The sequence below is a fragment of the Elephas maximus genome, chromosome 21, assembly GCF_024166365.1.
Source record: "Elephas maximus indicus isolate mEleMax1 chromosome 21, mEleMax1 primary haplotype, whole genome shotgun sequence".
Lineage (NCBI taxonomy): Eukaryota > Metazoa > Chordata > Mammalia > Proboscidea > Elephantidae > Elephas > Elephas maximus.
The window spans coordinates 52,312,300-52,325,742 of record NC_064839.1 but is presented as its reverse complement, the minus strand read 5'-3'; the positions used below and the strand labels follow the sequence as shown (position 1 = coordinate 52,325,742).

Below are 13,443 nucleotides of genomic sequence, written 5' to 3'. Positions count from 1 at the left end.
CACAGCGGGAACCGAGCTGGTCAGGCCGCAGTTCCCAGATGGAAACGACCACACTGCGTCCGTCTGTCCTGGCCTCGGGCTGTCTGGGCGCTCGGGTCCCGGAGGCGCAGGACCTGTGGTGGGTAGCGGAAGGTGACGCCATTAGACTGGCCTGAGGCCAAGGAATTGCTCGCTGGAGGGTCTGGGATGCCCAGTCCCGGAGGGGGCCGGCCTGTTAAATCTCTGAGGCCGCTACTAGCCGCGGCGGGAAAGGGTCTGCTGCGGAGGAGCAGGCGGGGATCGGGTCCCCCACGCGCGCAGAGGTTGGAGACACTTTCCAGAATCCCTACTTCGGCAGAGGAAAAGATAATTTGTAAAAGATCATGACTAGTTTTCCCACCGGTAGCCGATCGCTCAACGACTCAGGCCAGGCACCCCCACCACTGCTGGCTTTACTGGAAGTGAAACACCGAGTCCGAGAGCTGCAGGGGGAAATAGGAGAGGAAGGGGATGCCAAGCTGGTAAAAGCCACCCTGCACGTGCGGGTCGAGCATCAGGGAAGCGTTGAACGGCGGGCGGAGGCCGGCGGAGCTGGCTAGCACAGAGGCGCCCACTCCGCCGCCTCCGGGGCCTGGCTTGGAGCCCCCTGGGAGCTCGACCCTTGCTGCGGGCTCCGGGCTCGGCCTCCCCGCGAGGATGCTGTCTATGCTGAAGCTCTTGGCCCTGTCTGCGCCTTTCGGAGAGCTTCGGGAGGCGGGGCGCGGAGGGCACCCGGGGCTCTCCGCCTTGCTCCCTGGCTGGCTAACGGCCACCGTCGCTGCGCTCTGGACAGCGTCGCGCGCGTCCTCGTCCTGGGACCCGGGCCCCGGCCAGGGGAGAGGAGCTGGCGGAGAGGGTCCGTCCGGGGCGGGTGAGGGGCGCGCGGGCCCTCCCTCTTCAGGGCGGGGGGTCGCCGGGCCATAGGGAACTCCTTCGCCCGCCGCCTCGGGCAGCGTCTCTGCCCGGGCCCGCTTGGCCTCTGGCGCCCCGGGGCCCGGCTTGGGCTTCCTCTTGCGGCGCCGGTAGTTGCCGTTCTCAAACATGTCCAGGCAGCGGGGATCCAGCGTCCAGTAGCTGCCCTTGCCGGGCCGCCCCTTCTCGCGCGGCACCTTGACGAAGCAGTCGTTAAGAGAGAGGTTGTGGCGGATGCTGTTCTGCCAGCCCTGCCGGTTGTCGTGATAGAAGGGGAAGCGGTCCATGATGAACTGGTAAATGCCATTGAGCGTAACCCTCTGCTCGGGCGCGTCCTGGATGGCCATGGCGATGAGCGCGATGTAGCTGTAGGGCGGCTTCTGGGGGGGCTCGGCTCGGCCCGAGGCGGCCAGGGCGGCCGCGGGGGCGAAGGCCAGCGGCAGCCCAGGCCGCTCGGAGCCGTACAGGTAGAGCAGGGGCGAGGCAGCCAGGGTCGGCAGCCGCGGGCAGAAGAGGTGGCTCATGGCGCGCGGAGCCGGCGCTGCGCTCCCCGGGGCTCAGGGACCGCGGCCTGTGCCACCAGAGCCCTCCCGGGGATCCCGCTGCGTCGCTGCCTCCTGCTCTGCCGCGCTCCCCGGCCGCGCCGAGCTCTGGCCCTCCTTCATGGCCTTAGAAATGTTAAATAATTGTTGTAAGTTTGCTATTATATGTTGACTTAGCGCTGGAAAATAAATTGTCTATGATAAACAGTCGTTGTGTTCTCAGCCCACCCACATTAATTAAAATTTCATTGCTGAAAAACTCCAAGCTTTTCCCTCCACGTGTCTTTTTGATACCAGCCAATCGGTTTCGGGGCTATTCCTTCATTTGTTTATAGAATTAGTCTGTTGATAAGTCCGCCCACCCAAGTTGAATCAAGCTGTGTTTATTTGGAAAAATTTCCGGGCACCCAATATATAAACGCACTGATCTGATGTTTGAAATATCACGTCCACCCCTTGACGCTGTAAGCACACATAGTCAGAAGGCAGGATGTGGACCGCAGTGGCTTGGAGCGGTCCGCCAGCCAGGGTGGAGAGCCGAAGGTGGGGAGGGGGCGCAGGGTGGCTTCTCCGTCTGACCTGGGGAGCCCCAGCTGGCCTCTCACAAAAGGGCTTTTCTTCTCACAGGCTTGATAGGAGATGTGGAGATGGCACCATGTTGTAAAATGTCTTCTGAGATTCTTGAAAGCTTTTAGAGATCTTGGGAGGTAGGGTAGGGAGGAAAGGAAGGAGGCATGTCCATCCAAAAAGTTGGCCTCTCTGATGAGAAGGAGATAAAGCCCTCTCTGGAAAGATACCCATCAGGCCCCATATGGGGCAGTATTCTCTAGGGGCCTAGAATCCCCAAGAGGGGAGGGGGCACTCCAGGACTCCTGGGGCATCTGGAGAAGGGGACAGGCTTATTCCTGGTGCCCAGTTTCTCCAGAAGCTAGTGTAGGGCACCGAGGAGCTGGAGAGGGTGTGGGGTACCTACCTGATCCATAGCTCGGTTGAGGGAGGTCTGAAAATAAACCCGTTTGGAGAGTTGGGGGGGGGGGTTGAAACTAAGGTCTTTCTGGTCCGGTTGAGGTTGCAAGCTAGGAACACCATAAAAGGGGAATTTGGCAGCTGACGCGGGAGAGCTGGTATTTGTGAATGCGGGTCTGTTGCTTTATATCCTGCGCTTTCCTGTTTATAACAAGGAGGGGGGTTATAACAACTTTACAAGTGCACGCAGCTGGCCCGTGATTACATTTAGCATTTGGGAAGCCTGCTTGCCTCTTCCCCCACCCACCCACCTTGGGGTGTAAGCAACCCTCCCTTCTTGTTTTGCGTTTAGCCACGTCAGGGTTTGAATCAAAAAAATCCTGAGGATGCTGACTGAGAAGGAGGGGGCTTTCCCCCCACTCCACCATGTTTACAGGGTAGGGGGAGCATGCAGCATGACTGGTTCCTGTTTATGATGGCCAATGAATATTTTTTAAAAGGAAAAAACACACAGGATAACTGAATTCGCGTCTCATTGCGTAAAATGGGAGAGGAGACCAAAGAGGAGTGAGATGGGTGAGAACCAGGTGAGAAATGGTCGGGGCAGAGCCCAGGGCAGATGGACCAGAGGCGATGAATGCGCACTGTCGGAGGTCTCTGCCACTGTCACAGAAAGATGGCACCAGCCTGGGGACTAGCAGTGAGCCTCAGGTCGCCCCTGAACACAGAGAAGGAACGGAGAACCTCACTCCACAATGAGGAGGCCAGAAAATACCCCCACGTGTCTGGGGGTTTCCGGATGCCAGGCCTATGGAGTAATTAGAACGCAGGGAACCGGTGAGTTTGAAACACCAAAAAGGAAGTCGCAGTCAGGGTCGAAAAACCGGTTTGGGTGCAGGCACCGCCTGAGGCAGAGCCGAGCCCGGCCCTGGGACACCCCCAGGCCTCCCTCCGCAGCGCTGCAACTCTGACTTAGGCCAAGCCAGGCCTGAGGCGGCCTAGGTCCTGACAGGGGCCTCCTAGCCAGGAGGCAGCGGGGCGTTGCTCTCTCTCTCAGGAACCCTAGCTCCTCCTGGGGCACCCCTTTTGAACTTTGGGGTGAAGAGAAACAAAATGACTGCACCTTTGCAAACCGAGAGCCCCACAGTGCCCCGGAGCCAAACAGCCTCTCCAGATTAACGCGCCCCCGGGCAAGCTCAAGTGTGGCTGCACCTCCGGCCCCGCTCTACCCGACCCCAAGCCAAGAGACAAACGGGTGTCACTCTGTACCACCCCCACCTCTGCACCCTGCAGCCACTCCAGGATCTTCCCGGGCACCCTTGGCCCAGCACACACAGCCTGGCCTCTCCCGAAATGCGCGCGGCCCCGGTGAGTCTTCTCAACTCTAAAGCAAATCCGAGCTTGACTTCGTGCAATAATAAACACCACTCTATTTGGGCATGGGCCGGGACGCGGGCGGGGACAAGCTAGGCTAGGGAAGGGTGGGCGGAGCGCGGACGTAAAGAAAGAAAATACCCGCGTTCTAGTCGCGGTTTGGAGAGGCACGCCCGGCCCAGGGCGTTGCAGATGTTTTCTACGACTCGCGAAGTTCCAGCGGCAGAACTCCCGCGGCGCTCCCCCGGTCCCACTTGGGCTCCGGCGAGAGCAAGTCTCCTGGGCTCCCAGGGGAAGAATCTGTAACTTGAGCCTAGGAAGGGGCCGCGAGACTAAGGAGCTGCGCGCTGGGGCGGATTTTCCGGGGAGCGCACCGCACAGCCCCTAGCGTCTGAGAGCGGATGCGCCCTCGTGCGGAAGCTCTGTTGGGAGAGGACACCCGGAGGCCGGGTGGAGGGCAGCCGAGCTTGGGAGACGACCGGGCGGAGGTGTTGTCCCAGAGAGCCAGATGGGGACAGCCTGAAAGTGTCCTGCAGGTTCTCAGAGAAGCGCGTTCGTCTCCGGAGTCGGTGGGTGCCCCGCGACCTCCGGCGGCTCTGGTACTTGAGAACGACGTCCAACGCTGGGGCCCGAGCAGAAACTGGGTTCTTTGAGAGATCGGGGCAGATGGCTCCATTCCCTTCCCAGCCTCAGGACGACGCGGGAGGTGTGCCCCTGGGGAGGCTGGGCGGATCCCAGGCACCAAGCGACTAAAGAGGCCGCAGGAAAAAAAGGAGCCCCTCCCCCTTCCCCGGAGATGCACCATCTGCATCCATCCTTCCCCAGCTGCACCGGTGAATAAAAACGTCTGCGTACCAGCTAGCGATTACCTGTTTCATCTCTCCAAGTATCTGCATCACTTTTCCAGGTGTGAAATACAGCTAACAAGTTATATGTACTATAGATGTAAATTTCTACTGTATGGTAGTGCAGTATGTGTGAGAAGGGCAAGGGTGGAAACAGATGTAGGACTTAGGCAATCACCCTACTGTCAACCGGAAAATGCTCAGGAGGATGATACTAACAATAAGATTAATAAATGTTAATGAACACTGCTATGTGACATGTGCCAGGAGCCCTGGTGACACAGTGGTTAACAGTTCAGCTGCTAACCAAAGGGCCAGCAGTTTGAATCCACCAGGTGCTCCTTGGAAACCCTATGGGGCAGTTCTACTCTGTCCTATAGGGTCACTATGAGTCAGAATCGACTGCACGGCAAAGGGTTTGAAGTTTTTTGTTTTTGTTTTTGGCTATGTGCCAGCACTACTAAGCCATTCCATCCTCATGCACCTCTAAGAAGTAGAAACCTTTGTCATTCCCATTTTGCAGTCCAGGAAACTGAGGCCCAGGAAGTTAGCATGCCTGAGGCTGCACACAGGCAAGTGTTCCAAAGACAGGAAAGCAGTCATATTATAATGGGTGCCATGTGTAGACCATGAGGGCCTTGAGGAAGTTCTCTTACTAACCCTCACACCAACTATGGGGGTAGGGGTGATGAATCCACCCATTTTACAGATGAGAAAACTGTGGCTAGGCACAGAATACGCTGATATCATGGAGGTTGTAAATGGCAAAACAGGGATGGGAATCCACATTGTTGGCCTTGAAAGTGGGGCCTCTGCAGTTTGACTTGCTCAGTCTGACATGCTCAGTCGACCACAGGGACTCAGAGACAGAGAGAGAGATTGGTCTGCAGTGTGGTTTCTGCACAATGGGGGGTGGGGAAGGCTCCCCAGAGAAGAGAAATATTCGGCAGCTCCAGAGCTTCAAGATTTGGGGCATTTTGTAAATAGAAAGCCCCAGGGTCCTCACTTAGGATCCCACCCAAAGCCAGAAGCCCCCCCTTCTCTACTGCTTTGAAAAGATCAGGGGCAGGGTCTTCTGCTTCTTGTAAGGTGGGGGGCCAGCCTAGGGTCCAGACACTGATGGTTGGTGGAGTCAGCTGATGGTGCAGAACAGAGCCCAGAAAGCTGGACAGGATTTTCCAAATTACTGCTTTATTTATAGCCCACCTTGTTCCCAGAAAGTATTTACAGGGTCTAAACAGGGGCAGTTAGGTCACATGCATACAGTGCACTGAGATCAAAGAATCCTTTCTCTTCAGCTATCCAGACCAATCCTAACAGCTAACATAGTGAGTCCTCACTGTGAACAGGCGCTGCTGGAAGCTCTTTGCCGACGTGCATTAGGTTCATTAATGCTCACAATAACCTACTTGATAAGCCTATTGTTTTTCAGTTGAGAAACTGGCCCAGAATGCTTAGATAACGTGCTGGAGGTCCTATGAACCCTGCTGGTAAGGGCCTGAGTTGGTTCTCCTGAATTCAGCTGCCCATAAAAACAACTCCAGGCAGAGTGAGAGTTGGGACTGGGGAAGCAGCTGGGGAAGGGGAGGGCCGGGGGCTCTGAAACTTGGCTCAGAGAGGTCTCTCTGCCCTCCCCCTCCCCCATCTCCCAGCCAGGCGGGCACAGACTGAGGTCCCCAGAGCACCAAGCCACACCCCAAGAGACTAGAGAGACAGGGACCCCTTCCCAATGGTCCCCAGCTCCATTTCCTTAAAAGGACCTTGGATACCAGCACCCTTGTCATCCTGCCACCTCACCACCCCCCATTTTCAGCCTTCCACCCATCCATGGCCCCAGGATCAGTCCCCACAATTAGACCCCGCAAGCCTCACACGGGAAAAACCATAGCACTGTGATTGAAAGGCGAAGAAAGTCTACACAAGGTACATCTTTCTGCCTTCGCTGTAGAGCAAGAATGCTGAAAAGGCAAGGTAAAGGCTTGCAAAAGTTAAAGGTGGGGGACATCTCCCCACAAAGGAGGCTGTCCCTCACTGGGGCTGCCTGACTTCCAGCATCCCTGAAGCCCTCCACCCCCTTCCTTATATGCCTATGGCAAAAAGCAAACATTTCGAATGTTTTGGCGAGCTGAGGCCACGCAAGAAAGAGGCAGGCAGGGAATGCTTCTTGAAGTTTGGGAAAGAATTTCGAGTGTGTGGTGCAAAAAGGCACTCACTGGGTGGAGGGCAGGGCGTGGGCGCCAGTTCAGCGGGGTCCTGTTTCACCTGGTGCTGAGGAGTGGAATCTCAGCTCCCCAGCCATCTGTATCAGGTCAGCACCTAAGGAGTAAAACCTCAGATCTTGAGGTATCCACACCCATCACATTCTGAGATCGGACAGGGGTGTTTGCAGGGGGTGGGGGGGGGAACACTGGCAAATGTTCCTTGAGCCACCAGGCATAGGCTCAGGATCCCAGCACCTTCTTCTGTTCTACTTATTAATTAATGGACTTCTTTCTCTGTATCTCTCTTCAACCAACTTAGGTTGATGACTATCAACAAATTCCCATCAGCCAACCTGCCCCAAGCCCTCAATCCCCAGTTTTGGATTTGGAGGTGGGGATCAGAGATGCTTGGTTTAGGGCTAGATGGGAACTGTGCTCTCTGTGATTAGAGCCACCAGTGTGGCAAGTAGTGACCCCCAAGCTGGCTCAGGAGACAAGGGAGATGCTCCCGGAAAGATTTGTGAGCCAAACGCCCCAGTTCCCAGCCCCCTACCTTTCTCCTCCCTCTACCTTCTGATATTGGCAGGGGAGCGTAACGGGCTAACCGAGGGCCCCGCTATGCAGGAATATAGGTGCAGGCGGTCCTGCTATGGCCTTGCACTGACCTGGCCATTTTGCAGATGAGAAGACGGAGACCAGAGAAGGGGCGTGGCCTGGTTATGCAGCAGATGGGGTCTTCTAATTCTAGCCCAACGCTAGTCATTCCGGGATGTGAGTCACCCGAATCTGGCATCTGTGGGGACAGGCTACTTGATCCAGGGCAGTGGGGGCCGCCTTGCTACGCAGAGGACAGCCTGGTTCTCAGAGAGAGGCCTGGGCCGAGTCCCCCTCACTGACAGCAGTGAGCTTGGGGCGGCGCCTTCGGATCTTCCAAAAAGAGGGGAGCACACAGGCGACTCTAGCCTGCAGCCTCTCTGACGCTGGGAACGCTCTGAGGCCACGGTGTCCGCCTCGGGCGGCCCGTATCTGTCAAACTGGACCCTGGTTAGAGTCGCAGTCCACTCAGCCACAGCCGGCCCGGGGGCTGCGGGGTTAGCTCAAGGGAAAAAGAAGGTGTCTGCTGTAGGCCTTGCTGTCTGAGTTGCTTTCATTTTATTTGCAATCTATTTGCGACCTCCAAGCCGTATCTTCTTGGGTCGGGAAGGAGACTGGTATCTAGACATTGCCTCACGCAAACTGCTCTGCGTTTCCGCAGGCCACCCATCCCCAAGTGCCCGCAGCCTGCCTCCTTTTCCCTTTCCCTCAAAGGCCCTGGGCCTCGCGAGCTCCGAGGGCCTAAGGAAGGGGCCACGCCGAAACGTCGAGCGAGGACAGCCTGAGCCTCGCTCCACAGCAGACGCGCAGGACGCCGCTAAGAGCCAAGGCAGCCGGACAGGCGCGTCGACTCTCCGCGGCTCAGAGCTGGGCGTTACGGGTCCCACGCCGCCCGTGGGGAGCGCAGCCAGACGCCCCGAGACCGCTAAGCCCCATGCCGGAAGTCCGCGCGTCTCCGGGTACACCTCGCGCCGTCCGGAGCTGAGACAAGCTCCCAGCGCAGCGCGCAGCACACGGGCCCGGCCTCCGGTTCACCCGCACCCATCCCGGACCCAAGGCCTCGACTGAGGACGCCTCTGGGGACCCCGTGGTGCGTCTCGAAGCTCCTGGGCCTTACACCTCCCAAGGTCCTGGCTCACCATCCGCCTCCTCCAGATGCCCGAATCAAGCCGCAAATACAACCCCCCAAAGTGCTCAAGTTCCAGGAGAATGGAAGGCCCCTTGCCCTGCCTCCAAGGGGGGGACCCCCCCAGCTGCCCACTTGGGCTGGCCGACCCATGCAGAGCAGGGACTTTTTTAGGGAGCCTTCCTAAAGCTGCAAAAGCCAGCGCGATTTCAGTAGCTACACGGGTCTCAGACCACCCCAACCCCGCGCCTCTAGCTCCTTTATTTTCCACGTGTGTCTCAGGCCTCGTCAGGAAAACCAAGGGTCCCAAATCTTAAGATGAGGGCAAAGCTTTCAGGAAGGCATCTTTGGAACATCTGGGGCAGGAGGAGGCCAGCTTGCTCAGGATCCAGAATACCCTCCTCTTCTCTGGTGGCAAAGAGCTTAAAGACAGCAGGGGCAAAATGAAACCGAGTGGCAGAGGCGGTGACCAGCTTGAGACCACCTCACTCCACAGCTCAGAGAGGTCCCCTCTCTCTTTTTAGCTCCCGTGTCTGCTCACTCAACCAAAAAACGTGTGGTGTGGGGGGCCTGCTGAAAGCCGGGCACCAGACTCCCTCTCCAGGGAGCTATGGAAAGGAATAAAACCTGTCCTGACCCCTAAGTCCTGACCACTTGCCTGCTTTGATAACACACATTGAAAGAATCAGGGATTGCACATATCGGGGAGGGGGGTATGCCTCCAGCTTTCCCCCAAGTCTGTTTCAGCAGAGCGTGAAGACAAAATGCCACGTTTAAAACAACACCAACAACACCAACACCCAGGTTACCTGCAATGCCACCGCATGGAGCAAAATTGCCCTTTGGAAAATCTTTTCCACCTGAAGTGTTAAGTTCGCAGGAACTTTACCTTGGCAAATTACAGCTCACCTGCTGGGGTAGGGGCTGGTGAAGCTCTGGCCTCCAAATTCGAACTCCGAAGTCAGTGCGGGAGTTGCGGTATTCAGCCGATGAAACAGAATAAAGCCATCCCCCTAGCCACATTTTGCCAAGGCTACGTTGCTATTTAAAAATTTAAAAGACAAGAAATCACAATGGAAAAGAAAAATAGTCTCCCTGTTCCTGAACGTCTTGAAACGTTGAGGCATTTAGAATCGCATAAGCGTTGAAAGTTGTTTTTGAAGGGCAGTGAGGTTTTGAAATTTTTGACCATGACACAGGAAAGGATTTCTAAATCAAATCCCGAAGTACAGAGGTCTGAGTTCCACCGCCGAACAAGAGGGAAATGCTGTGGACTTCTCTTTGAACCTTTGCTGGCCCAGTTCATATTCTTTTCTGGAGACCCATGGAAGTGGGCAAGAAAGCCTGCATTTCAGGGGACAGGGACAGTGAGACTTCCCCTCAGTAGTAGTTAGCAAAGGGGAAATGTTTATCCTGCCCCCTGAATTGGGGACGGCTGGAAACTCAGATGGAGTGGCACTGTTTGTTCTGACCACGGGCATGTTTTTTCTGCATTTAACAAAATGTATCACGGCAAATGACCCCCGCAAAGTCCTCAGTCGCCCCCATCCAACTGGCTGGTGACTTGAAATTTCTTGGCCAGGGTGGGATTTTTTAATTAATCAAAAGCTTTTCCCACACTCAATATCACTCTTCTGTGATGAGCTGTATAAGTCTACACATATGCCCACCGGTGTAACAAAAATAATCAAAACAGGTGGGTTTGCAAACACACCTCATTTTTTAAAAAATGCGAGAACACACACTGTCCGAATTTTGGGCAGAAAAACAACATGGATTTATTTTAAGGTAAGTACAACAATTAAGACCATGTAAGACAAACACAGGTGAAGTTAAATTTTTTGAAGTTTTTTTTTCTTTCTTTCTTTTAGGAATTCTCAGGGTGAAGTCTACTATACAAAACCATCACACTTTGTAAATAAAAAGTATCAGATACTTGACTTCTTTATCCGCTGACAACAAAAATAATAAATTATTTTCTTGTTTTGTAAAAGACCTACAGCTGAGAAGAGAATTATATCGCATAATTGTACAAGGTGAAAAAAACCGCCTAAGTTTCCCTACTTCAATTTGGCAGTTAGAAATGGTTGGGCAAGATGAAAAATTATCCAGTGAACTCAACTTTAAATATTATATTAATGGCTCTGAACAACAACAACAAATAGCCTGATTACAAATCCACACGTTTGTACAGCACGGTTAGAGAAATTTAAAATTACACACAGCACGTACATTAATCTATAGAGGCCCACATACACACGTCTATGTGAGTCTCTACAGAAAGTCATTACTGGTCGCTATGGGATTTGGTCCATAACTTAATTTTTTGAAAACCCGAGAGGAGCCGATCACAGCCATCCTGCTTATATGGCGGGGGAGGGGGATTTAAAAATCAGTATTCACCCCTTAGAGGCACTTCCTGGAATCTCAGAAACGGGGCGGCGAATTAAAGTTACCTGCAGCTTCTCAGAGGGCTGGCGCGCCGGGCTCTCTGCTCCCGGGTCTGAGAAAAGGTGGGTGGACATGTTTGGTTTCTTTTTGCGTCTCTGCAGCCTTAACTGTCTGGGAGGGCCGGGTCTGGGAAGCAAAGCTGGAGCGGGCCGGGGGCAGGGGAGGCCCAGGGGAGTCAGTATTTCGTGCAGTCGTAGGAGTAAGGGGCTGCGTGGCGGTAGAGCGACGGCGTGGACCTGTACGGCAGCTGACAGCTTGCATTGCTGCTCACCTGGTGGTCCCCGAGGGTCGAGTTCTCAATGCCCAGCCGGTGGGAGCTGAACATCTCCCGCACGTTGGGGAAAGTTTGCTGCTGGGCGGCGAATGTGTGGCTGGAGAGGTGGTTCAGCTCCCCGCTGTGGTTGAGATACCAGGAGGCCGCCTGGGCTGCGGCAGCCCCGGGCTGCGGCGCCGGCTGTGGCTGGGGAGCCGGCGGGGGCGGCGGCGCGGGCGGGTGGTGGTGGCCGTGGTGTTGGTGATGGTGGCCCGCGGCGGCGAGCGCGCCCTCCTGGCCGGCGGCGAGGTTGAGGGCGCTCAGGGGCGACGTGGGGCCGCTCGGGTGGTCCGAGAGGGCCTCGTCCAGGGCAGGAGGGCCGCACATGTGCGCAGGCCGCTCGGCGCCGGTGTACAGGCTCATGGCGCGCACGCTGCACTGGTAGCCGCCGGGCGGCCCGGCCTCCAGGCCCTGCGCGCACGGCTGCCCGTAGGCTGCGGGCGGCGCAGCGGCGTAGGGCAGCGCCAGCGGCGGCACCACCAGGCCAGCGCGCCCCGCCGCGGGGCTCAACTCGCCGCCCGGCGGCGACGTTCGCAGGGTCATGATGTTCTCCACGCTGAAGCCTGGCAGCCCGTTCGGCGGCCCGGTGTGATGCTCGGGCAACGAGCCGTCGGGTGAGCCGGCGGGCGTGGAGGCGGCGCTGCGCGGACTGCCCTGCAGAGCGCTCTCGGGGCTCAGCGTCTCCACCTTGGTGATGACCGGCAGCGCCGGCGACGCCGCCTCGCTCTTGATCACCACCTTCTTTTCGGTCTCCTTGGGGGCGTCCGCTAGGGGGGGCCCGGCCGGGGCGCCCTTGGCTGCAGCCGGGGGCGGCTCCTTGAGGTGCGCGCGCTCCTCCTTCTCTCTGGGCACGTCCTTCTTCTTGAAGCGCCGGCGCCGCCGCAGGAAGCTGCCGTTCTCGAACATGTTGTACGAGTCCGGATCCAGCGTCCAGTAGCTGCCCTTGCCCGGCTTCTTGTCGTCGCGCGGCACCTTGACGAAGCACTCGTTAAGCGAGAGGTTGTGGCGGATGCTGTTCTGCCAGCCCTGCTTGTTCTCCCGGTAGAAGGGGAAGCGGTCCATAATGAACTGGTAGATGCCGTTCAGGGTAATCTTCTTCTCGGGCGCGTTCTGGATGGCCATGGTGATGAGCGCAATGTAGCTGTAGGGAGGCTTCACCAGGTCCTTGGGCGCCGCGGGCTGGTGGTGGTGGTAGGGAGCATACGAGCGGCCCATGCCCGCGCCGTACTGCTCCGGGTGGCCCGAGTAGACACCCATGGGGCTGGCCATGCCGCCGTAGCTGCCGGCCGCGCGGTAGTAGTTCTGCTCGCTCAGATAGGGCACCACTCCCAGCGCGTTGGGGTCCGACACGGAGTAGCGCGCCTGCATGCTGCGTCTGGGGCAGCCAGCCACCGCCTGCGCGCGCGGACGCGGCCGGGCAAGCTAGCGAGGAAGGGCCTGCGAGAGCGAGAGAGAAAGAGCAAGAGCGAAAGCGAGCAAGAGAGAGAGAGGAGAGGAAGCCGGCGGGGCCCGGCGCCGGGAGCCTCAGCGGCGCAGCGGAGGGCGCGCCAGCCTCGCCGCCGCCGAGGCCGAGAGGGGCGCGCTCAGCGGCTCGGGCGGAGCGGCATCCCGGAGGGCGCGCCGGGATGCGCCGCTGGCCACTGATCGTTCGCGCTCCGGAAGGGGTCGGCAGGAGACCGGGACCAAGGCTTGCCCCTCTGCCTGCGCGCGGGGGACAGGGCAAGGTGGCCCCCAAGTCCCAGCAGATCGGCGCTCTGCGGTCCGCAGCGGGTGCCTGCCGAGACCGGAAAAAAAGGCCAAGTCCCTTTTCGGGGTTGGGAAAAGTTTCAAAAGTCGTCTTGCGAAAGCCAGTTTTTACTTTCCTCAGGCCACGCCCTCTCATGGAACTTTAGGCCAATCCGCCGGCAGCTGTGGGGAGCTGGCACCAATCGGGGCGAGGAGCCCCGGAATCCGTCGGCTCTAAGACCCAGACGCGCAGAGCCAGACTTTTTGCAGCTTCATACCAACTTGAACAGATTTTTTTAAAAAGTTATATCTTATTAAAATTAATTTTATTATCACATTTTGTTTAATAGGCCCACGTGTCCAGAGTAAAAAAAGC

At 57.1% G+C, this 13,443-nt stretch overlaps 2 protein-coding genes across 2 annotated transcripts in view; both read right to left on the bottom strand.

The window, feature by feature from the left end:
• FOXC2 (forkhead box C2) overlaps window positions 1-13,148 on the bottom strand; it is a 64,364-nt gene extending 51,216 nt beyond the window's left edge. Inside the window, exon 1 of the mRNA XM_049864688.1 lies at window positions 11,035-13,148. Coding sequence (XP_049720645.1) covers window positions 11,205-12,710 — 1,506 coding nt within the window. The 5' untranslated portion in view covers window positions 12,711-13,148 and the 3' untranslated portion in view covers window positions 11,035-11,204. The remainder of the gene's footprint in view (window positions 1-11,034) is intronic.
• Window positions 370-1,454, bottom strand: FOXL1 (forkhead box L1). Its single transcript, XM_049864689.1, has one exon. The coding sequence runs from the start codon at window positions 1,452-1,454 to the stop codon at window positions 432-434; it is 1,023 nt and encodes a 340-aa protein (XP_049720646.1). The 3' UTR covers window positions 370-431.
• Window positions 13,149-13,443: the final 295 nt, after the last annotated feature.

Excerpts from the sequence above, each read along its gene's own strand:
- FOXL1 (XM_049864689.1), bottom strand. The coding sequence starts at position 1,454 with ATGAGCCACCTCTTCTGCCCGCGGCTGCCGACCCTGGCTGCCTCGCCC.